Source organism: Theobroma cacao, chromosome 9 (assembly GCF_053813885.1).
Source record: "Theobroma cacao isolate CCN51 chromosome 9, ASM5381388v1, whole genome shotgun sequence".
Classification (NCBI taxonomy): domain Eukaryota; kingdom Viridiplantae; phylum Streptophyta; class Magnoliopsida; order Malvales; family Malvaceae; genus Theobroma; species Theobroma cacao.
This window is the reverse complement of record NC_142647.1, coordinates 766249-790146: the sequence shown is the minus strand read 5'-3', so window position 1 is coordinate 790146 and position 23898 is coordinate 766249. Positions and strand designations below refer to the sequence as shown.

At 37.5% G+C, this 23898-nt stretch overlaps 7 protein-coding genes across 9 annotated transcripts; 4 read left to right on the top strand and 3 right to left on the bottom strand.

The window, feature by feature from the left end:
* Positions 1 to 510: 510 nt before the first annotated feature.
* On the top strand, positions 511 to 4087 carry LOC18587702 (transmembrane 9 superfamily member 8). The gene is made up of 7 exons (XM_007011647.3): positions 511 to 790; positions 1438 to 1602; positions 1690 to 1799; positions 1884 to 1992; positions 2072 to 2184; positions 2296 to 2446; positions 2696 to 4087. The coding sequence occupies exons 1-7, from the start codon at positions 662 to 664 to the stop codon at positions 3851 to 3853; spliced, it is 1935 nt and encodes a 644-aa protein (XP_007011709.3). The 5' UTR covers positions 511 to 661; the 3' UTR covers positions 3854 to 4087.
* A 372-nt stretch (positions 4088 to 4459) lies between these two features.
* LOC108663468 (uncharacterized) lies at positions 4460 to 5586 on the bottom strand. The gene is given in 2 exon segments (XM_018127715.2): positions 4460 to 5215; positions 5217 to 5586. Coding segments are annotated over 2 exon segments (303 nt in total). The 5' UTR covers positions 5238 to 5586; the 3' UTR covers positions 4460 to 4933.
* Positions 5587 to 6116: 530 nt separating this feature from the next.
* Positions 6117 to 6972, top strand: ENODL15 (early nodulin-like protein 15). Its single transcript, XM_018128402.2, has 2 exons — positions 6117 to 6400; positions 6500 to 6972. The coding sequence occupies exons 1-2, from the start codon at positions 6217 to 6219 to the stop codon at positions 6844 to 6846; spliced, it is 531 nt and encodes a 176-aa protein (XP_017983891.2). The 5' UTR covers positions 6117 to 6216; the 3' UTR covers positions 6847 to 6972.
* Positions 6973 to 7121: 149 nt separating this feature from the next.
* LOC18587700 (Sas10/Utp3/C1D family) lies at positions 7122 to 9355 on the bottom strand. The gene is made up of 6 exons (XM_007011645.3): positions 9009 to 9355; positions 8835 to 8890; positions 8467 to 8521; positions 8228 to 8308; positions 7899 to 8145; positions 7122 to 7278 (listed from the first exon to the last, which is right to left on the bottom strand). Exons 1-5 carry the CDS (start codon positions 9205 to 9207, stop codon positions 7916 to 7918), a joined length of 621 nt encoding a protein of 206 aa, XP_007011707.2. The 5' UTR covers positions 9208 to 9355; the 3' UTR covers positions 7122 to 7278; positions 7899 to 7915.
* Positions 9356 to 9649: 294 nt separating this feature from the next.
* PGR3 (proton gradient regulation 3) lies at positions 9650 to 13735 on the top strand. The gene is made up of 2 exons (XM_007011644.3): positions 9650 to 13322; positions 13426 to 13735. The coding sequence occupies exon 1, from the start codon at positions 9911 to 9913 to the stop codon at positions 13247 to 13249; it is 3339 nt and encodes a 1112-aa protein (XP_007011706.3). The 5' UTR covers positions 9650 to 9910; the 3' UTR covers positions 13250 to 13322; positions 13426 to 13735.
* Positions 13736 to 14524: 789 nt separating this feature from the next.
* LOC18587698 (uncharacterized) lies at positions 14525 to 16734 on the top strand. 2 transcript variants are annotated; one of them, XM_018127964.2, is made up of 4 exons: positions 14525 to 15522; positions 15926 to 15996; positions 16094 to 16274; positions 16361 to 16734. In XM_018127964.2, the coding sequence occupies exons 1-4, from the start codon at positions 15412 to 15414 to the stop codon at positions 16514 to 16516; spliced, it is 519 nt and encodes a 172-aa protein (XP_017983453.2). In that variant the 5' UTR covers positions 14525 to 15411; the 3' UTR covers positions 16517 to 16734. The 2 variants fall into 2 exon arrangements, with proteins under 2 accessions (XP_017983453.2, XP_017983454.2); XM_018127965.2 differs by having other exon boundaries at positions 14536 to 15522; positions 16373 to 16734.
* Positions 16735 to 18468: 1734 nt separating this feature from the next.
* On the bottom strand, positions 18469 to 23523 carry LOC18587697 (Protein phosphatase 2C family protein). 2 transcript variants are annotated; one of them, XM_018128112.2, is made up of 11 exons: positions 23023 to 23523; positions 22487 to 22609; positions 21909 to 21972; positions 21384 to 21492; positions 20624 to 20777; positions 20125 to 20250; positions 19788 to 19911; positions 19444 to 19520; positions 19249 to 19301; positions 19020 to 19074; positions 18469 to 18905 (listed from the first exon to the last, which is right to left on the bottom strand). In XM_018128112.2, exons 2-11 carry the CDS (start codon positions 22601 to 22603, stop codon positions 18699 to 18701), a joined length of 1086 nt encoding a protein of 361 aa, XP_017983601.1. In that variant the 5' UTR covers positions 22604 to 22609; positions 23023 to 23523; the 3' UTR covers positions 18469 to 18698. The 2 variants fall into 2 exon arrangements, with proteins under 2 accessions (XP_017983601.1, XP_017983600.1); XM_018128111.2 differs by having other exon boundaries at positions 23110 to 23522.
* Between the last annotated feature and the right edge of the window lie 375 nt (positions 23524 to 23898).

Here is a 23898-nt window from a genome sequence, read left to right as displayed (position 1 = left end):
TGTTTTGGCATTGTTGAAATCATGTGAATTAAAAAATGATATTTATTTGTGGAACCTAAAACTAATATAGAATATTTATAATCAAGTGAAACATCAAAGTAATATAAATATTTTGAGGGACAAATAAATCAAAGGTTTGAATGGATCTTGTTTGACATTTATAATTAGAATTTATTGGGCACAATTAAATTGAAATTTAATACTAATGTGGTACATAGTTTTGATTCAATCAATTAAAAAATTTTAAAAACATGAAAAATATGGGAATTTTTTTGAGTGAATTGGGCCTAAAGGCCCTGAACGGGCCCGCCCAGTCCAGAAAAGACACGTATAGTCCAAATGAATCCATGACCGACACTCGAAATTGACTTACAACCTATCTAAAGTGAAGGTGCATAAAAAAAACCAAAATCAAAGGGATAAAGCACACGTGGCAAAAGGAGAATAAGTAATCGGAACGCACCGTACCAATACTAGCAGGACAAAAACCAGGGGCCCCGATCTAGTAGGCTAGGTGCCCCCATCACCCCCAGATTCCTTTCTTCTTGTTGGTTGTCTCTCCTCCTCCTCATAACACTCCCGAAACACGCTCTCGCCCCTTTTCCAGATCTCACCCCCACCTCTCCTTTTCCGAAAGAGAGAGTTTCTCCACCATCCGAAAATGGAATCTCGATCGAGATCTAAGGACAAATCGACGACGTCGATGATCTCGGCGGTTCTCTTCCTGTTTCTCATCCACGGCGTTCACTGCTTTTATCTCCCTGGCGTCGCCCCCGAGGACTTCCAGAAGGTCGCCTCTCGGTTTCTCTTTCCTCGATCTGCTTTGTTTCGTTTGATCTGGTTTTTATTTCGTATATTAAATTTAACCTCTGCTTGTTTTTAATAGAATAATAGGATTCATGTAGGATCATTGTCAGTAGGTGATTAATGATAATTTTCTGTGTTGGAAATGGAAATGACGGCTTTATAATTCTTTTTTCGTATCGAGTTATTTTATATTCATCTTGGTTGTTCGAACGGATTTTTTTTGAACAAAATGGCTGCATTTATACCCAATGATTTCTTGAACTTTTTTGTCCTTTTGTTCGAAAACATTGAGCGTGCATTCTTTTAGTGAATTTTTAATTTTTTGCCATTTTTGCATTTATCCGAAGCATCTAGCATTGCAGTTTAAGCTGATCGTGTTCTGTAATGCAGCCTAGATTTAGGAATCATGTTCTCTAAAGAGATTTAATTTACATGTTGTCTTAATCGGAAGCTTACTCAATTATTTTTAGTGATTACTTACCTGGTGCTTATTATGTGTACCTAAGTGATGACAACTCTTCTATTACCTAATTACTTTAGTTTCGCTCAACATGCGTAATTTGGGAGTGTTCAACGAGGAATTTTGTGGTCCTGTTTAGTTATTGGTTTTGTTTTTGTTGGGGTTTGCAGGGGGATCCTTTGAAGGTGAAAGTGAACAAATTGACTTCGATAAAGACACAACTTCCTTACTCATACTATTCACTTCCTTTTTGTTTACCAAAAAAGATCGTGGACAGTGCAGAGAATCTTGGGGAAGTGCTTCGCGGTGATCGTATTGAAAATTCTCGTTTTGTGGTCAGTTTTTAGTGTTTCTTATGATTGTGGGACAGATTGTTTATTTTATGGCTATTAACTTGTTCTCTTTGACTTGAATTGATGCAGTTTAAAATGCGGGAGCCACAAATGTGTGCTGTTCTTTGCCAAATTACACTTGATGCCAAAACTGCAAAGCATTTTAAGGAGAAGATTGATGATGAATATCGAGTCAATATGTATGCTATTTATTTCTCCAGACATGGAATTCATCTGTTGCTCTCAAGGTTCTTTTTTTAATTAATTTGTGATTCATGTAACAGGATCCTTGATAACCTTCCCCTTGTTGTTCCCATAAGAAGGTTAGATCAGGAGGCTCCTACTGTTTATCAGCTTGGCTACCATATTGGGCTTAAAGGCCAATACAGTGGGGTAAACATGATAATCTGAAAGTTCCTTTTTTTGTTGGTGTATTAGCTACTATGTGTGCTTACTTTTTCTGGTTATGCAGAGCAAGGAGGAAAAATATTTCATTCACAACCATTTGGCATTTACCGTCAAGTATCATAGGGATCAGCAAACTGACTCTGCTAGAATTGTGGGATTTGAGGTTAAGCCATACAGGTTAGTTCTTCTGAGTTCTAGCATACCATAAAATTGATGATTCTGGGTCTGTGGCTGAGATTATGGTATCATGTTTTGATGGCATTTTCATTACGATCTAAAACAATGCAGTGTTAGACATGAATATGAGGGGAAATGGAGTGAGAAGACTCGTTTGACAACATGTGACCCCCATACTAAACGCACGGTTGTTAATTCTAACACTCCTCAAGAAGTTGAAGCAGGCAAGGATATTATATTCACATATGATGTTGAATACCAGGTGAGCTCTTCAACTGTAAATAATTTTTAGGATTGACAGTTGCTATGTTAATTATTTCAGTGTCAACCTTGGGCTGAAGCCCTAGGGGTAATGATCATTTGTGTTTAAGTAAATTCTGCTGGCTATTTATTACCGGGCAGAAGTTCTCTGTTGGATCACTTTTCTTGAAATAAGTTTAAAACTAGCTTGCTTGTGACATCAGTCACCAATGGGGAGCTAATATTCTTATATTCTTCTGCTGATTTTCAGGAGAGTGAAGTGAAGTGGGCATCTAGATGGGATGCATATCTTTTAATGAGTGATGACCAAATACACTGGTTCTCAATTGTCAATTCCTTGATGATTGTTCTCTTCCTTTCGGGCATGGTAGCAATGATTATGCTACGAACACTTTACCGTGACATTTCGAAGTATAATGAACTTGAGACTCAGGAAGAAGCACAAGAAGAGACTGGATGGAAGCTTGTCCATGGGGATGTCTTCAGGCCTCCATCTAACTCTGATCTTCTCTGTGTCTATGTTGGAACTGGTGTTCAATTTTTGGGCATGGTACTTGTTACCATGATCTTTGCTATTCTTGGATTTCTTTCCCCTTCGAACCGTGGTGGTCTTATGACAGCTATGCTCTTACTTTGGGTCTTCATGGGCATTTTTGCTGGCTATGCCTCCACCCGTCTATACAAAATGTTTAAAGGGGCAGAGTGGAAGAAAATAGCTCTCAGGACTGCATTCATGTTTCCAGCTATTGTCTTTGCCATTTTCTTTGTCTTAAATGCTCTCATATGGGGACAGGAATCTTCTGGGGCTGTACCATTTGGGACAATGTTTGCTCTGGTCCTCCTATGGTTTGGAATTTCAGTTCCACTTGTTTTTGTCGGTGGTTATGTGGGCTTCAAGAAGCCAGCAATTGAGGATCCTGTGAAGACAAATAAAATTCCAAGGCAAATCCCTGAGCAGGCTTGGTATATGAACCCAATTTTCTCTATTCTGATTGGAGGAATACTTCCATTTGGAGCCGTTTTCATCGAACTGTTCTTCATTCTTACCTCAATCTGGCTGAATCAGTTCTACTACATCTTTGGTTTCCTGTTCTTGGTCTTCATCATCCTCCTTATCACTTGTGCTGAAATAACCATTGTGCTTTGCTACTTCCAGTTATGCAGTGAAGATTATCTGTGGTGGTGGAGGTCATATCTCACATCAGGCTCCTCAGCCTTGTACCTCTTCCTCTACGCTACATTCTACTTCTTCACAAAGCTTGAGATCACTAAGCTGGTTTCTGGGCTCCTATACTTTGGATACATGCTTATTGCTTCATATGCATTTTTTGTGCTAACCGGCACCATTGGATTTTATGCATGCTTTTGGTTCACAAGGCTCATCTACTCATCTGTCAAGATCGATTAAATGTGTAAAACAGGATTATGCTTTTTATGGTGGTGTTGTCTACAACGAACATTGTCTTAGGTTAAGATTCAAGATTAAGATATATATCATGCTTTCAGATGTAAACTTTAATGCTCATTTTTGAACCGAGTTCATTTCTATAGTTGATTTGAAGAATACCTGATATCTAATGTATGTTGAGAGGATCTTCTTGTGATTCGTTAATCAAACATTCTTTTATGTTGTATTGCAAAATTGCTGTGAAAATTCGGGAGAATCGATGAAAGAACTGATCTACCAATTTGTGTATATTTTCAGGATGAAAAAAAGAAATTGTTTGCTTGCTGCTCATGTAGAAATAAGAAACTCATTGGAATTATTTCCTTCTTGTTGTCCGTTACTTTGTCTTGCAAGCTGTGTAGGAGCTATGGAATTATTGCCAGTACACGACCCAACTGCCCCCGTGCCACGGCGGCGAGGAAGCCAGGTACCCCTACGGAGCCAGAAATCAGTAACTGAGGATCCTGTGAAGACACAGAGCATCCCAAGGCAGATCCCTGAGCGAGCTTGGTATATGAACCCCGGTTTTCTTAGTTCCGATTGGAGGAATACTTCCCTTTGCAGCTGTTTTGAATGAACCCTTTTTTTATTCTCGCCTGAATCAATTATTCTACATCTATGGCTTCCTCTTCTGCTCTTCGTTATCCTCTTCATCATCTGTGCTGAAATAAACCATTGTGTATCTGCTACTTCGACTTATGCATAAAGGATCACCAATGGTGGTGGAGGTCGTACCTCACCTCAGGCTCCTCGGCTTTGCACATCTTCCTTTGTTCTACAAACTTCCTGACTTGGTTCAATGGAGTTTTGTACTATTGGAGAATGTAAATTGAATTTTTTGTGAGATTTGATGTAGGTCAAGTTTCTGTATGATATTTATCCAAAAAAAAAAAAAAAGAAAGAGAAATCTTTCTGTCTCATAACGGTGGAGTTCTTAATGTTAGAAGAGAGGAGTTTAATTAATTTTCTTCTTGCATGCATGAACAACAACCAGAACACTATTAGAAAGAAAGTTGCACTTAGAACTAGTTATTACACATGCTACTTCCTGGGATGAGTGTCCTCAGGGTCAGCAACCCCTGTGGTTACCTTGGCAACATCAAGGGCAGTGGCTTCACGCTTTTTTCTGTAGTACAACACGGAGTACCCTACGGCAGCAGTGATGAGGAGGCCGCCAATGGTCATGGTAGTCATGGGGGCGGGAAGCTTGCGTCTCTGGTGCAGCACTTCACCAGGGTGGTGGCCTGGTGGCCTCTTGGATGCTTCCACGCCTGCTGCTCTTACCTCTTCCGGGCTCATCTTGTGGGTGTCTGCGTTTTTTGCTCCAATCTTCCACGTTTGCCATGTTTCTCAGTAAGTGAACTTGAAACTCCAAAAAAGTTTAAACGGTTCCTTTTATATCTCTGTCAGGGGCTTCAGGAATGGAACAGCCAATGTTGCCAGCATTTCCTGGAGAGGAAACACGTCGCGTTTTTCGGCGGTTGCATGTTATCGTGTGTCATCGCCATGCGTTCACTCCTAGGAGGCGGCATCACAACTCACGGTCACGGTCACGGTCACAGAACAAAACACAGCAAGCACCAAAACGCCATACGCAGCCCAACTTTGTTAAGAGCACAAACATTCTGAGCTTGAAACGGGTGTGTGATCCATTTGGGTGACTCCCTTACCTAATGGGCTTTGTTTTCGGGGTTTTGTTAATTTTTAATATTTTTTAAAAACATAAAATTATTTTTTTAAAATATTTTTTTATTTTTTAATTTATTAAAAAACAAATATCATGTCGCTATTTTTACAGTGTTATCACGAAAAATATTTGAAGATTGGAAATTTTTTGAAAACAGACTGCAAGATTATCTAAATAATGAAAAATATTAACAAAATTTTAATCAACAAAACAAGGTCTTATTGTAATTATCACCAATTTAAGGTCATGGGGATTAGAACTAGGTAACGGTGCAACAATGTTAAATGAGAGTAAAACGCTTGATGGTAGGAACAGCTAAGATTAAAAGACCCCCAGCAGGGCTTTTCTGTTTTTGACCGTTAAGATACCATGTTCCACTTTTCATTCTATTTTATCCGTTACAATGGCTGAGGGACAGTCGGTCAGAGACCCAGAGCCCAGCAGTCCACGTGGCCAACGTTAACACCATCCTCGTAACGGCTAGTTTCCCTCCCCTTATTCCAGTTTCTCCCTTCTATAAATGAAGCAAGACCCTGACTCGCTCCCCCCCCACCAAGTCCCAGCTCACCTCTTTGCTTTATTTCCTTCGTTTGCTGTTTCTGCCTTTAGCCTCTCTGTTCAAACTTCCAGTTCCCCAATGGCTGCTTTTGCAAGAACTCTAACTTCTTCTTTGCTTCTCTTGTTTCTGTTTTTGAACTATATAGAAGCTAAGGAAATCTTGGTTGGTGGCAAGACAGACGCTTGGAAGATCCCATCCTCTGAATCGGACTCTCTCAACAAATGGGCTGAAAACTCCCGTTTCCGCGTTGGCGACTCTCTCGGTAATAAGCCGCTTCTTTTCTGAGTTTTGGGCTCTGTTTTTTCTTTTTTCTTCTTCTTCTCAAGTTTTCGTAATTCTTTTCTGGGTGTTTATGTTTCAGCGTGGAAATACGACGGTAGCAAAGATTCAGTGCTGCAAGTGACTAAGGAGGATTACGCAAGCTGCAACACCTCGAATCCGACTGCAGAGTACAAGGACGGGAACACCAAGGTGAAGCTTGAGAAGTCTGGGCCATTTTACTTCATCAGTGGAGCAAAGGGTCACTGTGAGCAAGGCCAGAAGTTGGTTGTGGTCGTGTTGTCTTCAAGGCACAGGTACACTGGAATCTCCCCAGCACCTTCTCCGGCAGAGATTGAGGGTCCTGCAATTGCTCCCACAAGCAATGCTGCAGGGTTGAAGGCTGGTTTCTTGGTGACGTTGGGGGTGTTAGTTTTGGGGTTGTTTTGAGATGTGAGTGGAATTTTGGGTTTCGAGGGAGTTTGGATTCTGCTATCCATTGATGGGGAGATTACTTCATTTTTTTTAATATGTAGTTGAGATTACAGCAATATATTAATTCATTTATTACTTTAATGATTCTACCATTGATTCAATTCATGCTATCCATACCAAACTCATCCTTTTTTTGTCTACTATTACTACAAGTCTTGTGCAATTCTTTATCAAGAGCTTTTTGATTGTGGCTGCATCAAGTAAGTAGCATTATTCTAGAAACATACGGCTACAGAAGAATCTGTAAGATTTTCTCCATTGAAAAACAAAGACACATTCAAATTCAGAAGAATGCTTGACAGAAACGATTAATACAGATTAAGATAGGCGAACTGATAAATCAAAATTCCACTTGCTGCTGGTAGCTGATATAACTGACCCAGAAACCTGTGAGAGTAAGAATTGTAGATGCAATTGAGTCAATACTTGGAAGGTTTTTATTTACACATAAGAAATACAATCTCCAACAGTTCGTATTCCAGACAGTTGTTACACAAGTATTTAAAGGGGTACTGTGGACATAGGAAGCCACATAACAGTTCTTGTGATATGGTTCTACTGAAATTTTGCAAGCCACATAAGTAATAACAGAAATAAATTTCCATCCACGTGCAGGGTGCAAAGAGGAAAACGTTACTTCTATTGATATATATGCAATTTGGCAATTTATGAAGGAAAGGGAGAAAAAGGCTTTAAGGTAAACTACAATCAAAGTTGGTTGGCCATTTAAGGGAAGTATATATAACAGAAATAATTTTAATTACTTTAATTCGGATTTCTTTAACCATGGGAGGCCTTGACCCCCTATTCTGTCAAAACAAACACATATGATTATTCTCCCACCTTATGCGTATTTTAATAGCAGAGATTGCATCCAATCAAGATATCAACTGCATATTGGCATACACCACTAGGAAGTAGAAATGTTTTGCAAATTTTTAAGACAATAAAAGGAAAAAAAGAACCGTAACAACTGTGAAAGTAAAGACAATGTAACAATTATATACCATGATTAACTGGAAGATCAGCTCAGAGGTAGGTCATCATCTGAAGTATCAGCCTGCAGAGGTCCCTTAAAACCACCTTTATTATCACCAAAAAGCTCACTGGCTGCCTTCTCAAGGAATTCTTTAGCAGCAGCTTGAACACTTTGCTTTTCAGATGACTGGTATTTTCTCTTCTTAACACTACTATCTGAATATTTGATTTTCGGGCCCTCTCCTCTACTGATTTGCCTCATACTAAGTCTCTGCTCTGCAGAAGATGGAAATTCTTAGGAAAGCAGATGAAATCAAGCAATCCAAGAGAACAACAAAAGAAGTGATTAATCACTTACCAGGGGTCAGGTCTGGTAAAGAATGCTCAATGAAACGGGTTGCTGCCTGAGAATTCAAGGTAGTTGAAGGTCGCAATGGTGCTTCAAGAACAGATTCATGCCTATGTTAGAAAGTGGTATAAATAGTTATTTCAAAATGATTGCAAAAACGGAATAGTAGAATCTTATACTTCCGGGAAAAAATGCAATGACTTCATTTAGTAGGCATCTATGGTAAGGAGTGAGAGAAAAAAGTGTACCTTTACCTAAGTCTATGAACCGCTGTAACTTGTCTTCATACAAGCTCAATCTCTCCTACATAAGGAAACCAAAATAGAATAGACAAGTTAAGCCAGATATGTCAATAATACTTTGGAACAGACAAACCAACTAATGATATCCTAATGTTAAAACATATAATAGAAACATGACCTCTCGATTCTCACATAAATTAAGTACTATCATCAACCAAAAGCTTAAAACATTATTTCAAATAAGATCAGAAAGGCAATTACTACAGAAATTCGAAAGCTTCCCAACAAAGAACACATATAAACGAACAAACCCAGAAAGAAAAGTTGAAAATTTAAGTTTAAAAGGAAAAGAATTGAAGAGTTAGAACACATACAAGCTCTGATTTAATAGGATGGTCGTCTGGATGCACTCCACTGCATCTCAACCTCACTGCAAAAGAAAAAAAACCATTATCACAAGTAAAAAGTAAAGATAAGCATCCAAATGACTTCATAATAATTAACATCTAAAATCCAATCCGGAAAACAACAAGAAAATGGGAAATTACGAGTGAAAAGAGTAGCAGTGGCTTTGGCAAGCGAGAACAAAGCCTGAGCGCGTTGAAGAGGGGGCATTTCAGCGAGGACATCAGGGTCAGAGAGAGACAAGAATTGGAGCAAATGGGTCCTCACGTCTTCAACGTTTGCTAGCGTTGTCTTCACTGAATCCATCACAGATTCTGGGATTACTGAGCTTCCTCCTTCCATTCTTGTTAAAGATTCAAACTTTACTCTCTCTCTGATTCGTGCCAGCGCCTTTTGAGAATGAAGTTACAAAAATTGGCAAGGCTTAAGGGTAACTCAGAGAGGTTTATGGCGGCAGTTAGGTTTACCACAATTTTTGTTAATGCTTCAAAGTTCAAACTTTTAAGGCAAATAAAACTTCCTCCTTTTCATTTTTTTTAATAAGTTTTTAGTTATTTTTAAAATAAATTTTTAGATATTTAATATTTTATTTTTATATTCTAAAATTTTTTCCACAGTTTTTTAAATATCTTCACATTAAAAAATTGAACATTAAATACTAGAAAATGTATTTGACATATAATATAAAACATATTAAAATTAAGATAGTAAACTAAAATTACTTTTCAAAAAAAAAAAAATAGTAAACTAAAATTGGGGAAGGATAATGCCAAAGTACCAAAAAAATCCGAAAGGGCTAAAATTTGCGGTCATTGAGTTCCTGTAAGTAAAGCCGATGAAAGTCTCTACGTGAAATATTAATCTAATTGTATCCAATCTCTCTCCCTCTCTCCAAGCAGATATTTTGGGTAAGCAAATGCCCTTTTCTCTATCTTAACGTTTTCATGTTCTTTCAAGGACAAAGCAACGAACAGCAGTTATGCAAAAAGTGACCCATCTCTGATTACTTGCTCATGATCATCGTTTTCTTGGTAATAACTCTTTCATGGCTGTTTTAATACTTTGCTCAATGACTGCTTGCTGCAATAGTCTCAGTTACAGTTGCATTTTAGCTGATAGTAAAGTTTCTGCTTTTAGCCATAAATATGTCTCCTTTGGAGGTAGAAAGAATGGAAATTTGGAGGTTTGGCCATATGGGTGTATGGTGAGTTGGAAGAAACGTAGAAAACAACGATTGGGTTTCTATGTGATGAAAAATTCATGTCAAATGGTGGTGGCAAATGGAAAATGCAAAAATAGTTTGTCTTCTGAGGAAGTTTTGAGAGTTCTCAAGTCGTTTACGGACACAAAATCTGCTCTTTCTTATTTTAAGTCAGTTGCAGAGTTGCCCAATGTTGTTCATACCACTGAAACTTGTAATCATATGCTTGAAGTCTTGAGAGCTCACAGAATGGTGGGGGCTATGTCTTTTGTGTTTGAATTTATGCAAAAGCAAATCATCAAGAGGGACTTGAATACATATTTGACTGTTTTTAAGGGTCTTGATATCAGAGGTGGTCTTCGGCAAGCACCATTTGGACTTGAGAGAATGAGAAATGCTGGGTTCGTTCTGAATGCATATTCATATAATGGGTTAATCCATTTGCTACTTCAATCTGGGTTTTCGAGGGAGGCTCTGGAGGTGTATAGAAGAATGGTCTCTGAAGGTCTAAAGCCTAGTCTTAAGACTTACTCAGCTCTCATGGTAGCGTCTGGGAAGAGAAGGGATATTGGAACAGTTATGGATTTGCTAGAAGAAATGGAGACTCTGGGATTGAAGCCAAACGTTTACACTTTTACAATATGCATTAGAGTGCTTGGTAGGGCTGGGAAAATCAATGAGGCATTTGGGATCTTGAAGAGAATGGATGATCTGGGGTGTGGGCCTGATGTTGTTACTTATACTGTTCTAATTGATGCTCTTTGTAATACTGGCAGACTTGATCAAGCCAAGGAAATATTCTTAAAGATGAAAGCTAGCAGCCATAAACCTGACAGAATAACCTACATTACTTTGTTGGACAAGTTTAGTGGCTGTGGAGACATAGACTTAGTTAAAGAATTTTGGAACGAAATGGAAGCTGATGGTTATGCTCCTGATGTGGTTACGTTCACCATACTTATTGAAGCTTTCTGCAAAGTCGGAAATTTAGATGAAGCTTTTGATATGTTGGAGGTCATGAGAAATCAAGGGATCTTGCCTAATCTTCACACTTACAACACATTAATTTGTGGACTATTGAGGGTAAATAGGGTTGATGAGGCATTTGAACTTTTTACTAATTTGGAATCTCTAGGCATTAAACCTACTGCTTATACATACATCCTTTTCATTAACTATTATGGGAAGTCTGGTGACCATGGCAAAGCTCTTGAGACCTTTGAGAAGATGAAGGCTAGAGGAATTGTTCCTAATGTTATTGCTTGCAATGCATCTTTGTATAGTCTTGCTGAAGCGGGAAGGCTTGGCGAAGCAAAAGCTATTTTTAATGGGCTTAAAAGTAGCGGGCTTGCTCCTGATTCTGTGACCTATAACATGATGATGAAGTGCTTTAGTAAAGTTGGGCAAATAGATGAAGCCATTAAGTTACTGTCTGAGATGCTGGAAGATCAGTGTGATCCTGATGTGATTATCATTAATTCTTTGATTGACATGCTTTTCAAGGCTGGCCGTGCAGATGAGGCATGGGAAATGTTTTACAGAATGAAGGACATGAAGCTTGCTCCTTCAGTTGTCACCTACAACACATTAATATCTGGGTTAGGGAAAGATGGTCAAGTCCAAAAGGCAATTGAATTGTTTGGGAGTATGACCAGACATGGGTGTTCCCCTAACACAATAACTTTCAACACGCTCCTGGATTGCCTTTGCAAGAATGATGAGGTTGTTTTGGCTTTGAAAATGCTATATAAAATGATGACAAGGAATTGTAGTCCTGATGTTCGGACTTACAACACTGTCATTTATGGCTTTATTAAAGAAAACAGAGTTAAGGATGCAATTTGGGTCTTCCATCAGATGAAGAAGGTGCTTTACCCTGACTACGTGACTTTGTGCACCCTTCTTCCTGGTGTTGTAAAGGATGGGCAGATTATGGATGCGTTCAAGATTGCTCAGGACTTTGTTTATCAGGATGGGATTGATACAGACAGATCCTTTTGGGAAGATTTAATGGGTGGGATTTTGATGGAAGCTGGAATGGATAAAGCAGTTCTATTTGCTGAGACATTGGCAAGCAATAAGATCTGTAAGGATGACTCTATTTTGGTACCTCTGATTAGAAGTTTGTGTAGGCATAAGAAAGCTGTTCTTGCAAGAGATTTATTTGCAAAGTTCACCAAAACTATGGGGGTTATCCCAACACCAGGAGCATATAATTTGTTAATTGATGGGCTACTTGAAGTGGATATCACTGAAATGGCTTGGGACCTTTTCGAGGAGATGAAGAACATTGGTTGTTCTCCGGATGTTTCCACCTATAACTTGTTGCTTGATGCTTGCGGGAAGTCTGGGAGTATTGATAAACTTTTTGAAGTGTATGAAGAGATGATTTGTCGTGGATGCAAGCCTAATACTATAACTCAGAATATAGTCCTGTCTGGTCTTGTGAAATCGAACAACATAGACAAGGCTATGAATATGTATTATGATCTCATAAGTGGTGATTTCTCTCCAACTCCTTGTACATATGGGCCTCTTATAGATGGACTTCTGAAATTGGGAAGACTTGAGGAAGCAAAGCAATTGTTTGAGGAGATGGTAGGCTACGGATGCAAAGCTAACTGTGCTATTTATAATATTCTTATGAATGGATATGGAAAAACAGGTGATGTGGATGCCGCTTGTGAGTTATTTAAAAGGATGGTTAAGGAGGGGATAAGACCAGACTTGAAGTCGTACACTATTCTCGTAGATTGCCTCTGCTTGGTGGGAAGAGTAGATGATGCTATGCACTATTTTGAGGAACTGAAGTTAACTGGCCTTGATCCTGACTTGGTATCTTATAACCTTATGATTAATGGGCTTGGAAGGTCAGGTAGGGTAGAGGAAGCTCTCTCCCTTTTTGACGAAATGCGGAGTAGGGGTATAAGTCCTGATCTTTACACTTACAATTCCCTAATACTCAATCTGGGGACTGTTGGAATGGTGGAGCAAGCAGGGAAGTTTTACGAAGAACTACAACTAATGGGTCTTGAGCCCAATGTATACACCTATAATGCTCTAATTCGAGGGTACAGTGTGTCTGGAAACCCTGACCATGCCTATGCAGTCTACAAACAGATGATGGTTGGGGGCTGCAGCCCAAACAGGGGAACATTTGCACAGCTTCCTAATCAATCTTGAAAGTTGAAATGTCTAGATGCTTATATGTTAATGTTATACATGGCTGCTGATCTCTGCATACAAAGTGTAATGGGTAATTCCCTTTTTCTACTCTTCTCGTACAGATTCCAAAAATTATTGCAAATTTGACAATTTGATGTCAGAGTCACTAATTAAGTTCCTTTTATCTATGTCAGGCTTGGTTAGTCTTGCTGATGATTTGCCTAATGACAACCCCACTAGTAGCCTGACATCTTCAGCTTCAATTGTGTAATAAATTAATGATGATTTTGCTCATCCTGGCTATGGATGTGCCAGCATTTTAGCAGTTAAGATTTTGGAATTTATGTTAGCTGGGGCAGTTTGAGCTGTGCTTGATGCTTCCATTCAAGTTGCAAGAAAGGTGCATTTGAAGGTTATATGCTATTGTCCTCGAGACTGTGAATATTCCGTGTACATCATGTATGTAAGATTTTGTGATGTAATACAATGATTTCATTAGGTGTAGATGCCTTTGGCCTACATTGTCCTTCGATGTAAAAAGAGAAGAAAAGTATAGATCATACTGTTATTTGTCAAATATGTATATGAAAAATATTATTATGAATAAATTCTCTTGGGCTTTTTGAGGCATCTGTCTTGCTAAGTTCACCTTCATGTATAAAAATCTAGTGAAGGGGTTTGATGTCAATTTCTAGGGCTGTGACCTCCAGCTACCCTCTCTTGCATCTAGAGAGCTATAGAAGATATGGGGTTTCAGAGTCATTCAGTTCAAACCCAACTTCCTCTATGATTGCTGCAAGCTGCAGGCATTGGACAACTAACCAGATGCCTTGTTTCTTGGTATCGTTCTTTCTGTCTCTCAACAAAGTAAAACCCATTATTTGCTAACTTACCAGGGACAATGGAATGTTATTATAGTAAGAAAAGATATAAGGTGTTGGCTTTATCTGTTAAGGTCCCTAATTTAAGAAAGTTTTTTTTCCACTGAATGCAGTTGAATTGTGTTTTCATCCTGGTACGGAGTTTTTCTTAAAGTGAAACATATGCCGAATTTCTCTGAATCTCTCAGAGAAAAACGAAACATTCTTGCACGTGACGCGGGAGCAGGAGATTGGATGATGGGACCATGACATTACAAAAGTCACAGTCATAGTACAATATAAAAGAAAAGAAATGATTTGGTAATTATGACGGGTTTCAAGGCCAAAAGCGAGGAGGATATATTGGTAAATTTGAAGGGGATGCTGTAGCTGTAGCCTATGCAACAACAACACAACACACCACCATTTTAAGCCATGTGAAGGTTCTGTCTTTGGCAACAACTGAAACCCCATCAAAACAAACAGTAGCCATTTATCTCCTGCCTTTTCTGCTTCCATACCCAAATATCCTCCAAAAACAAAAATCTTTCTCTGTCTAAAATGGCCCAGCTTTGGACCAAAATTTATGTACAGCACAAGAGAACAACAAAAACCAACACAAAATCCACCCTCACCCTTCTCACAAATAAAAATAAAAAGGGGAATAAAAAGGAAACATGGAAAGCTAAGCTAAGACAGATAGAGAGAAGGAAAGATGGATAGGTGGATAGATATGTCTTCAATTGTCCTCCAACCACAGAGCTCCCTCTCTAAAACAAAAAAAAAAACTTAATTTCCCACATTTACCCTTTTCTTCTCTGTATCCCATCTTTCATCACTCGGTTCAACTCAAACTCTTTCCCCGTTCTTCATGGGCCTTTTCGGGTTCTCACATTCTCCAACCAGTTTCAGGGAAAGAGAATACCAGATACACCACAACTTTCTCTTTCCTCCTCTCCTTATAATTATTACCTTTTTCTGTTTTTCTTCCTTTCTCGGCCCCTTTTTTTCTTCCTCTAGAATCCCAATTCGTATCTCCCTTATCTGGCTCAATTCTGGATTATTTTGCGTCTTTGCTTTGTCTCCAAGTTTTGGTTTTGGTGCTGTCAAGAAGCCAATAAAAACAAGGGCTTTTTTGGGTTCTCGGATTTTTTTTTTTTTTTATCTTTTCTTCTCCTAATTGGAATTGGAGATTGTTTTCTGGATTATATATTTTAGGGAAAAAGATGATTTTTTTGCAAGGGTAGAACCTCCTCTTAGTTTTATTCAAAATTTCCGATAAGTTTTTATTATTGGGGTCTCTCAATTTTGATAGTTAAGATGAAAAGGGCTTCTCTCAATTCTCGTCAGCGATACAACTCTGTTGTTGAGGAAGATAAGGCTAGATTGAAGCATCAAAACCTACTGCAGGAGTTCTTGGAATTGCAAAAGGTTAGCCCTTTGCCTCAATTACTCTATTGTGCTATGCTATGTGAATTGTGATTGACCAGGCTGCATTCTTTTGATCATCAAACAGTTCCTTTATTATCAAAATCCTAGTCCCTAGTTTCTTGTGGTGATGTAGATTGTAGAGTATTGATGTTGAGATTGCTTTTGCCCAAAGTTTAGTTTCTTGGTCCAACTAAAGTAAGATAGAATTTCGCTAGTTGTTTTTATGTTTCAGTTCCTAGTAGATGATTTATTAAGCGAGTTGTGTTAGATCAGTTGATAGAAACTTAATTCACACTGAATTTACAAAATGAGTATTTATAGGTTTACATGTCCAGTTATAATGATTCTGACTGTTATGTGTGCTGGGGTTAGCAATTAATTCTTTTATGTCAATCACTACTAGGAATTTGTTTCGAAGAAGAAGAAGTTGCAGGCAGTGAACCAGAAGCGAGAAACCCTTTTGGCTGAAGTTCGGTATGATATCTATTTTCCAAATTTGCTTGGATTCTTGCATGTTTGATCAAGAAGAAAGCTCATTAGCCTGATCATTTTCTTTTCTGCTGAATTCTAGATTCTTAAGACAGAGGTTCAGCTATTTATCAATGATCAAGTCTCAAGAAAATGAACTACAGCAAGGTTCCGTTCAATCTCAAAATCCATACGTGCAAAGCAAAATGATTGCTAAGGATCATGGCATCAAAGAAGCTGTTGGGAACAAACCATGTTCTCTTCCAAACTTAGACCCGAATGTGGTAATCAATTTGAAATATAAAGATTTAGAATTGAAGACATGCTTTTTGTGCTGTTATCTGTTGACATATTGGTATTCATTGACTAGTTTCACTTGCAGATTCATGAAGAAGGGGATGGGAGAAGTCAAGTAGATGTTCAAGCATCATTGAGAAAGGAGAAGCGTGAAAACTGTTTGATTAATGGAAAAAGAGTTGGGAAGAAGAAAATTTCATGGCAAGATCAGGTGGCTTTGAAGGTCTAAAGCATAATAAGTAATCTCTTCGTACACAGTTTAGCAGTTAACTGAGGTGGGGGGACGGGACTTAACTGTCTCCATGAAGAACCTTTCATTGACATTGCTGCAGATTAGTGCTATCATTGTCTTACACTTCTTTATTCACTATAAACTGTAAATTGGGGCAAATTTGCCCATTTTAGCATATATGAATATAATGAATCATTGCTCACTCGTCTGACAAATAGTAGTCTTCCTCTCTCTAATTTGACAGTCTTTCTGCTTGGTGCATTATTTGACAGGCAAAAACCCGGAATAAGTTTATAGTTTATGGTGAACTGTGAGAAATATGTTTTGAAGTGCAACTGAGTAGTCTGGAATGATGACTTGAGAAGTGGCTGATCTTCAACCAAACTAGTTAGTCAAGCTATATGAGTAACTTTTGGTCAAATTGTCACTGTTGCTTTTCATCCTTTTCTATTAAATTTACAGAATATGTGCACATTTTATTTGTTTGCATTGGAGATTCTTGTCCTCAAACACTGAATGCCAGGTGGTTCTTTGACTACAAATACATCAGATGATGCCAAAGAGTTGAGACTTAAAAATCTTTAATCTTGAAGTTATTCTGTAATTATGAAGTTCATTTGAGACAGTGATGAAACACATTGGGAATGCCAACTCAACTTACTTTTTTATTCACTTATAATACTTTATCCTTGGAGGTTAAAGTGCCCCACGGATCCTTGTATTATAATGTTTTCATCAATTTGGGATAGAGGTTTAGTCACTCTATCCCAAGATTGGTCAATTTAGGACATTTTTCACAGGCAATCAAACATATATGATTTAGAAGAAAGTTGTGTCACCACTTTGATCATTGAGGAGTGGATCAAGAATAGATATGTTTGTTGCTTTGCTCAATAATGGCAGCAGATGCCATTCTTCATTATACTTTCATTGGAGAAAAAGAGATTATGGTGAAGATGTAAAATATGGGAGATCCTTGTATTGTAAGTTGTAGCACAACTTACAATCTAATTAATCTAAGGCACATAAATATCAAATAAACACATAAATGTCTTAAGAACAAACAATTTTACCTAAAATAGATAATTTCTTTTTTGTTTTTTTGAAAGTTAAAATAGGTCATTTCTATGCATAAACATATCTATGTATTATTTTTAAAAGCATTAACAAACCAATGATCATACCCATCTATAATATATGTGATATAATAACCTGCTATTCTTCTCATCATTTTTCACTATTATAGAAATATATAAGTATGTATTATTTTCTTCTAGAGCAAAATTAAATTTAATATCATGCTAAAATGCTTAAAAAATGCACAAACCCAAATAAAAGGAGCCCAAGAGCCCTCATACCTTTATTGGGCTCAGATTGACCCAAGGGATTTGGGCAGGCGGCCTGAAGCTTGGCCCGTTTCACTGAGCACTATTTAAGCGCTGCCGTGGTTGGTTTATTTTTATGCTTATTTCGTCGACGCCAGTGACGTTGCCGACGTCTATTCCTCGTCTCCTCCACCTTGTCCGCCGTTCATCTGAATCATCTACTCGTTCAACAGATCCTTCCAAGACTAATACTCAACGCCGTCGCTTTTCTTATTCCGAATCAGACGATTTTGCTAAGACTAATGCATATCTTCAATTCAGTTATATCCGTGAAGAAAAAAGCAAAAATTTCAATGACCGGGAGAGCAACCGAGCCAACTGGAGGAACCGGAAGAAGCACGGCGGAGGAATCGTCTGAGGATAATGGATCTGAATCGTTTTGAATGTTTATAGTTTTCAATGCTTAGGACCTACTGTTTCTTTGATGCTTGAGCTGTTTGGTTATGAATTTCACGAAGTTAAATTCTCGTGCATACATACTGAAATGGCATCTCTATGCCATCATCACAGTTTTCGTAGCTTGAATGGCTATTAATATATGCTGTGTATGAGGTTCAACAGATCTAAGATAAACACCTGTTAATCGGATCCAAAAACATTACATAATTGATTTCTACTGTACTTGTGATTCCTAAAATTTTACCATTAAATGGAAGAAAGAAGAGGAGAAACAAAAGGCATATATTTTTTTTTTATCTTAGTATGTCATCAATGCATTCCTTCTCTAAGCCCTCTACAAATGCATAGAGAATCAAGATAACAAAGGGTCCTCAAGTCTTCTTCAACAGTTGCAGCTACTTTCCTTGACTTGCCTCTGGTTTGGATTCAGTGTCAACCGGATTTGAATGCGAGGATTGCTCGTCTGCAGACGAGGCAGACTTGATTGGTTTCTTGAACTGAACCAGGATCATGGTCATATTGTCGCAACCCTCACCGGTGGCTGTTGACGGTGCTAAACACCTATCGAGTACCCTCTCACAAACAACAGAAAGCTTGCTTTCCTGCATTGCATGCAAGAGTTCGTACTAAGGATGCAAACATAAAAAAAGGATAGAGCACAGAAGGACCCTGAACTCAATTGACCTATCAAAAGTTTGAGAGGCTTATGTACATACTGATTTTAGTTGTTCATGAATAAAATCTACTAGCGTCTGACTGGACATGCAATCCCTGAAACATAATAAATTCAAAATCGAGAAGGCGTTAGATACTAAAGTCAACATCGAAATCTAGTTAGAGTGAACCATGAAGAGTATAACTAATCAACTAGATAAAGTTTTGAAGTGAAGTATATAAAGTTCTAATTCTAATGTAATCTAAAAGGAAAAAGCAATAGATAAATACCATATTCCATCACATGCCAGAACAATAAAATCATCATCATCACAGAGCTCGACCTAATTGAAAATTAGTAAGGTGTAGAAGTTTAGATGCTGCAAGCTCCAAAGATTTTTAGGTTTGCTAAGCAGATATTAAAGCAAAAGTGGAAATTTAATAGTATAGTGATGTGGTCACATTGCTGACAGAGAATATACTTACAGTGTTTATATCTGGATTTGCAGTGACAATTTGCTTTTCGGCAGGCAAAAACTTATTCTGCTTGAATTCCATGTCACCTGCAGGACAAGGAATCAATAGATTATAAGTACAGGTCTCCACCTCTCTCTCCCTCCATTTCTCTCCCATCGATCCATAAACATATTAGATGTAGATGGATGAATAATTTTAGATAGGAAATTATAGATGTATAGAAATGTTATTCAATAGATTAAGGATATGTTATAGCACTTTGTGCCCAATAGCATATGTCTCTCTTTAGGAAATTCTAAGTTCAATTCATAGTTCTTTTTGCTTCTAAATATCAAGCAGGAAGGTAAAATAACCAATAGCTCTGGCGAGATTCAAACTGCCATTGACACGTCCTGCATGTATAAAACCACCCGCTTTTAAAATCCTTTCTTTCTCTGCCTCAAGATCAGGTTTGTGATCTCTAGACAGATTGTATGCCTGCAAAAACGAAGTTATATAAGAACAAATAAAAGAGATCAGTTATTCAGAAAGAAACGAATACTTCCTACAATGACACTTAAGTTGAACGTCCATAGTTCGAAGTACAATAGCCAGTTCATCCACCAATAATTAAAATGGATTAACAAATCTCCATTTTAGAATATAATTGAAAGGAAACTAGCTAATTACATCCCACTAATAGAATATTACCTGACCCTTCCTAGATATCACACAACGAGAATCACCAGCATTTGCAACAAGAAGTTGGTTGTTTCTTAAAATTGCAACACAGGCTGTGCACCCAGAAGTTGGTCCAGAAAAGTCAGAATGAGGGCCCTGATTGCAATTTCAAAAAGCCATATAAATTATACATACAAATTGTCGCAACGAAAAAAAAAAGTGTCTCAATTGTACAAACAAATCAATTAATGCAGGAAAATTGTGGATGGATAATATAATTATGCATTCACAGACAAAACCCAGCTTGCACATTTATGATCCCTGCCCCAACCCAAAAAGGAAAGTGCAGAGTAAGATGTTAAAGTTCAAGATAGAAATATATTCTCCACCATCTGCGCTATATAATTTGCATAGAAACACCTCATCAGCTAAGAGTTAACATGTAGCAATGCAAGTTCCATTATTCTTCTTGTTCTTGGTTTCCTTCATGGTTTGTGGCAAACATCAAATTTCTGTCTATCATAAGTACCTCCTCAAAGGCCCAATCATCAACTTGGTCATTACCATCACCACTCCTCGGAGACCATATTAATCCTTCTATCATGCCAGTAAACTTGTTTATTTTATCACCCAAGATGGATAATTCTCTCCATCCTCTTTGTCCACGCATCATCTCATCCATTCTGCACTAAAACGTAACTCAAGTTGGAAACACATGAAATGAACAATGGGAAAAAGCATTTAGCCACTAAAAGAGGGGAAAGGAAGATGGGCAATGGAAGCACTATCATTTGTAATAAATTTGTCCTTTTATCTCCAGTCAAAGATTTGGAAAAGCATTTTGATCTTGCTGAAAGGAAGCATTACAAACCCTTCAACTCTAACTAGCTAACAATTATTGAAGAAGAGGAAATTATGAGATCTATAAACTTGGTGATGTATGAGAGTTTAAGTCCAATGTTTAACCAAAAAAGATATTATTAAGATTGCATCAGAAAACCAACAGCAGTCTGAAACCAGTGACACCAGTTGTGTCAATTTACAGCTATTCAAGCGACTAAAACTATAATAATGGCATATAGAGATGCTATTTCACCATGTATGCCAGGAGAATTTAACTTTGTGAAATTCATAACTAGATATTACCAGCCCTACAAAGGGAATAAAAGGAAAATTCACTCTCAAACTTCAACTATCAAAGAACTGATCATTATTGCTTTGTTGACTCCCACACTAATGAAAAGATAGTGAAGAAGGAAAAAAAACCTCAAGTAATCAAATTAAATAACCTGAAAAATGCTCTCTGAACTGATATCCCTATGTCCCCAGCTGAATATGCTTCATGCTTGAGAACCTGCTGGTGAAGATATTTGGCACAGAATTTTGCAACCACCTTACCTGCAGGTTATGGATTTGTATTAGTTGCGGAAACCTACACAGTAGCCAATACTAAGACACTTAATCATATTTCTTAACAGCTTGATGCTATTCCTAGAGTGACTTATGAAAGTAGCCACTTAGTATCAAAAGAAAGCACATTGCAAACAGGAAAAATGAGAACCCTTTAAAGAGAAAAATTAAAGATTCCTAAGCATTCACTGACACCAAAGTGAATTCCCTAAACATCTCAACAGAATCATTTATAAAGAAAAGGCTTCAATATTCTTCAGTTGGTTCAAGTTCTAAAAGGGAAAAGACATAGGTAAATGAATGGGAAGCAAGACAACCTCAACTTCGAATAGTGTACACAAATGAAAACCTGTATAAGGAACTGAAATCAATCATCACAAATACCTGAACCATCCAAGTCTTACCTCCATGACCATCATAAACACCAAAGAATGAAGTAGAAGCATCCAGATCAGGATATGCAGCATGCTAACAAAACAAATAATAACTGTAACTAGATATCCACAATATAAAAGAATTACGAATTTGAAAGAAATATAAGATAATGTATATAACATAAGGTAGACAAATGGCAAAACAATTCCTATTACAAAATTGACAAGAATAAAAAACTTCGAGAGGAAGAGGGAGGAAAGACATGTAAAGAAGATGGAGTCAGAGTCCACTCTGTTTGCATTTCTAAGTAGAGAGTATCACAAGTAGGAAGAGTCAGATGTCAATGACCAAAGAAGTTGATGGTACAATAATATATAAGCTGTAAATGACAAATGAATTTTAACAGAGATTCTAGTTCATATTTGACATGTGTTTTTGCGGTTGGAACGGGTAATGAAAATGTGCAAAGGCAGGGGTATTGTAAAAGACTAAATAAATTTTACCCAAATCTTCCTAGCAACTCATTGCTAGAATTATATATATATAATATTTATTTATTTATAGTTCAATCCATGAGAATTCGATGTATATATCATTTGTTACTCACAGCATCTTCCATATTTGCACGCCATCCTTGCATGGATGATAGACCATATCTAACCCTGTCATTCTCGCCATCTTCTGAGGATTTCTCAGTTTTTGGGGTGCTGAGATATATACCCATCTATGTCTGCAATTGAATGAATGACGTTATGTCAGCTTATAGAACTCAAGAGCATTCAAAACAACACGTTGTTTTATTGATCTCCCCAAGTTCTGCAGCTCTAAAAATTCAGAACCAATAGCTATGTTGATGAAACATATATGAAAAACCGATCTGTTAATTCAGACATTGCCAAGTACATGTAACAGTAACCAGACAAGCTCGTTTCTAATAAGAGAAATAAAAGAAACTCCTATGCTAATTCAAAACTGAATCTTAAACAAGACCCAGATCCTAAATTGAATGCTAAGACTAAAAAAGGCATAAAATTCACACGTAAAAAAACTAGGCAATAAACTAAAGATCACTGCTTTGCTAAGATCAAATCAAGGTAAAACAACTAAACTACTGTCAATAACAAGAGGAACCCAGATGCTAACTTGATAGATAAAGATCGAGGAGCACAAGATCCAAAAGAGAAAAAGGTTAGAGAAATGGATGCTTTATAGAGTTTTAAGCGTCCTTACATGCCCAGCTGGAAATCTATAAAGGAACAAGACACTGGGGGCGAAGTGTTACAATCAGGAAATATGTTACAAGTATCAGAAATGGAGTCTTTTCCAAAAACTAACAAGAACCCAGGAGAATTTTCTCGGAATCTGGACGGGAAAACAAGGAACTTTGGGGTGACAGAAGCAGAAACATTGAAGAAAAGGACAGACAAACAGAGAAAGAGAAAAAGTAGACAAGAGAAGAGAGAGAGAAAGAGAGAGAATTTTTAATAAAAATCAATTCTTTTGAGATCAAGGGCGTTGCTTTGCTTGCTTGCTGGCGACTGTTGGGACTCTTGAGGGCATTTTCAACTTTTCCATTGCTCCCGGCCTTCTCTTTGACAGTTGGGTTGGCTTTGCTTGCTAATCCTCGATTTTACTGCGGAGGGAAGGATAGACTTCAAGTCTTCCAAACTTCAAACTTCAAAGTATGCGTTCCATGTTGCTGTCCTAAGAAAGTAACATATTCCTGTTCAACATTTGAACATGACAAAGATATTTTCTTCAGTGAAAGGGTAATCAATCTGATCACTTTCTTAACCATACATTTACCCAATCTCTAATCTTAGTAGTAATTAATTGTTTGCTAATCCAATCATGATTTCTTATGTTATGATTGTGAGGGAAGAGAAGGTAGAACAAAAACATACCTACCACAAGTACAACACATTTATTTCTTTGATATGCAAAATATGGATTTTTCATTATTTATTTCAATTAAATATAAATGTTTCTATATATTTTTATAATCATATTATATATTTT